Source organism: Tupaia chinensis, unplaced genomic scaffold, assembly GCF_000334495.1.
Source record: "Tupaia chinensis unplaced genomic scaffold, TupChi_1.0 Scaffold000178_1, whole genome shotgun sequence".
Taxonomy (NCBI): domain Eukaryota; kingdom Metazoa; phylum Chordata; class Mammalia; order Scandentia; family Tupaiidae; genus Tupaia; species Tupaia belangeri.
Window position 1 is genome coordinate 722,062 of NW_006159653.1, and position 2,916 is coordinate 724,977.

Genomic DNA, 2,916 nt, shown 5'->3' on the forward strand with positions numbered 1-2,916 from the left:
CCAAAGCCTCTGGGCGGCGTCTGCAGGCTGCTGGGCGGGCCCCTGGGTGGAGTCTCGAGTGGCCCTCTCACCCACCTCGTTGGCGCGGAGAACCTTCCGCAGCTCCTCGTGGCTCTGCTGTGCTATGAGCACGGTCTCTGCCGACGTGACGCAGCCACTGCAGGCCAGGCAGTCGTTCAGAGACACCTTGGCCTTCTCCAGCTTCTGGCTCCCGCCATCCTGCGGAGGAGTGAGAACCCAGTGCCAGACAGCCCCCAGCTCTCAAGACGGACAGCGTGGTGGTCGGAGGGTCTTATGTGCTGCCCAGCTTTGAAAGAATTAGCTGTTGGGACCAGCAAGTGGCATAATGGTTATGTCGCTGGACTCCCATACGGCTGACTGCAGTTCAAGTCCTGGACCTGGAAGCTTGAAACTCATGCTTGGTGTGTGTGCGTACGTGCCAAGGAAATCCCAAGAGAATGGAGAAGGGATTGTGGCATGGCCATCCCCCCGGTGGGTGATTTCTTGCTTTTTGTCTCTGTCTCTCCATCGAGCACATACATGTACCCTATAGCAAAAACCTCTAAAAGTAAAAAAGAACTACTATGTATCACAGAAGTATGTCCAGGGTCAGCAGGTGGCATGGAGGTGAGGATGCTGGATCCCACGTGGCTAAATGTATGGTTTGAGTCCTGGCCCCAGCGGCTTGAGAATCATGCCCCGGGTGCGTGTGCATGCTCAAAACCCTGAGAGAAGGGACAGTGGCATGGCCATCCCCCACTGGGGGGATTTCTCACTCTCTCTTCTACCCTCTCTGGCAAGCACACACACCCTATAGTAAAAGCTTAGGATATAAATACACACAGGGGGACCCGCAGTTGGCGTAATGGCTATGTCGCTGGACTCCCACGTAGTCGACTGCGGTTCGTGTCCCGGACCCAGTGGCTTAAAACTCACACCAGGCACATGTGCGTGTGTGCCGAAGATCCCAAGAGGAGAATGGAGGAGAAGGGATTGCGGCGTGACCATCCCCCCTGGGGGGTGGTTTCTTACTTTCTGTCTTTCTGTCTCTCTGCCTTTCTGGCGAGTGCACGTGCCCTATAGCAAAAACGTCTCCTATAAAAATGTTAAAAAAATATAAAAATACATATATTATAAAAATTATTTAATTATAAAAATAAACAGGGACAGTGCTCACTGTCGCAAGATCACTAGAGAAGCAGAGACCTGCCTACCCACAGGGTCCTGGGCCAGGGGCTGGCCTCTGGGAAGGCAGAGGTCCACCCGGTTCTCATGGCGATGACGAGACTGTGTGTGGACCCCTCAGAGTCAGGGCCAGGAGGAAAGGGGAGAGGGCATGGAGTAGAGAGGCGCAGGGTGGAGGGCCTGTGGGGCCTGGCCCTGGAGCTGGCCGGCTGCCAGGGGCAGTGACGTCTCAGACCCGGCCACAGGCGCAGGGCCTGGCGCGCCCGCTGAGGTCTGCAGGGCAGCCCTGGGTGACTCTTAGACACAGGACGGTCCTGGCCTAAGCCCTGGCTCCCCTGCAGTGCAGAGGTGGCTGGGCCAGGCTGGCGAGCTGCAGGGGCCCAGGAAACACCCAGAGGGCGAGGAGGTGGGCGCCCTTCCAGCCTGGAACTCCCTTCCACGACGGAGCTCGCCCACTTCTCAGCTGGACCTGCCCCGCACTGGGCCCTGCACTGAGGCCCTCGGCTCCCCGGGTCCAGGCGGGTTCCAGGTGTGCTGCGAGTGTCCTCCTGGACTGAGCAGACAGCAGCCCTTCTCTGCAAGGGTCCGATCCGCTGCTGCTCCCTCACAGAGGCCTGTGTCCCTAGGACCACCCACAGTCCTTCCACTCCACACGGCTCTGGCTGGGCTCCCGGCACTATCTCGGGCCACACCACCCGGGCAGTGGCTCACAGGAGGCGCGGATGTTCTTTGGGGCCTGAGAGACAGACAGGGTGAATTCTGACACCGTCACATCGGGACCTCACGCTCACTTACCCAGAGAGGAAGTGCATGTGCCCTAGGAACGGGAGTCTGAGCCAGAAACCTTACCCGCCAGGCCCGAGATAAGACAGACGAGATAAGACAGACGGAGGGAGGCAGGCAGACAGCCCCGCCCAGGCCGCCCGCCTCCCGCCTCCCGCCGGCGCGGCATCTGACTGCGACGACGAACCCCGGCCGAGGAGCAGCAGCCCCGCCCGCCTTACTTGATGAACCTGGAAGTAGCTCCCGTCGTCCTGGATGTGGATCTTGGCCACGCCGCTCCCGGGCCTCCTGTCTGCCTTCACAGGCTTGATGCAGTCCTGCCCCAGGAAGAGACCTCAGGCCAGGCCCGCCACCTGGACGCTCCCGCTGGGGCTGGGCCTCGGGGAGGCGGCTCTGCCTGGAACGGCCTCGGGCCAGGGGCTGCCCATACCTTGCAGCCACTTAAGCAGGCGTAGGAGCTCATGGGCTCCCCGCGGGCACGGGCTCCTCACACCCTGCGGCCGGGAGCGAGGCCCGGGGAGGGCGGGAGGGCTGTGCCAACCTTCACTGCCCAGGTTCTGATCTTACAGGTGCGCTGCCTGCGCCCGCGGTCAGGAGGCCACTGCAGAGGCCAAGGGAGACGCGGGCTACTGGGAGGCACCGAGGCCCGGCAGGGCCACTGAGCTGCGCCCCGTGCAGCCCACAGCCCCTGAGCTCTCTCCTGCCAAAGCTCCGGGACTGCGTGGGCTCGGCCTCCCTGAGGATGGCCAGCGCCGACGGGAGGAGGCCTACCAGGAGGCCAGGCCAGCTGCGGGCCCTGCCCAGCTGCTCACAGGAGGGCACTCAGCGGAGGGTGACACCGGGTCAGGCTCGAGTGCAGCCCCTGGTCCCCAGGGCGCCTCAAGCAGTGTCTCCGCAGGCGCTGCCGCTCGCCCGGCACCACCCTGCACAAAGGATCAGAGCGGCGAG

At 62.4% G+C, this 2,916-nt stretch overlaps 1 protein-coding gene across 1 annotated transcript in view; it reads right to left on the reverse strand.

The window, feature by feature from the left end:
* Positions 1–2,916, reverse strand: part of CIAO3 (cytosolic iron-sulfur assembly component 3) — a 10,070-nt gene that overhangs the window by 6,783 nt on the left and 371 nt on the right. The window contains exons 2-3 of the mRNA XM_006146360.3: positions 2,190–2,285; positions 76–219 (exon numbers count right to left, since the gene is read on the reverse strand). Of these exons, the coding sequence (XP_006146422.1) occupies positions 76–219; positions 2,190–2,285 (240 nt within the window). The remainder of the gene's footprint in view (positions 1–75; positions 220–2,189; positions 2,286–2,916) is intronic.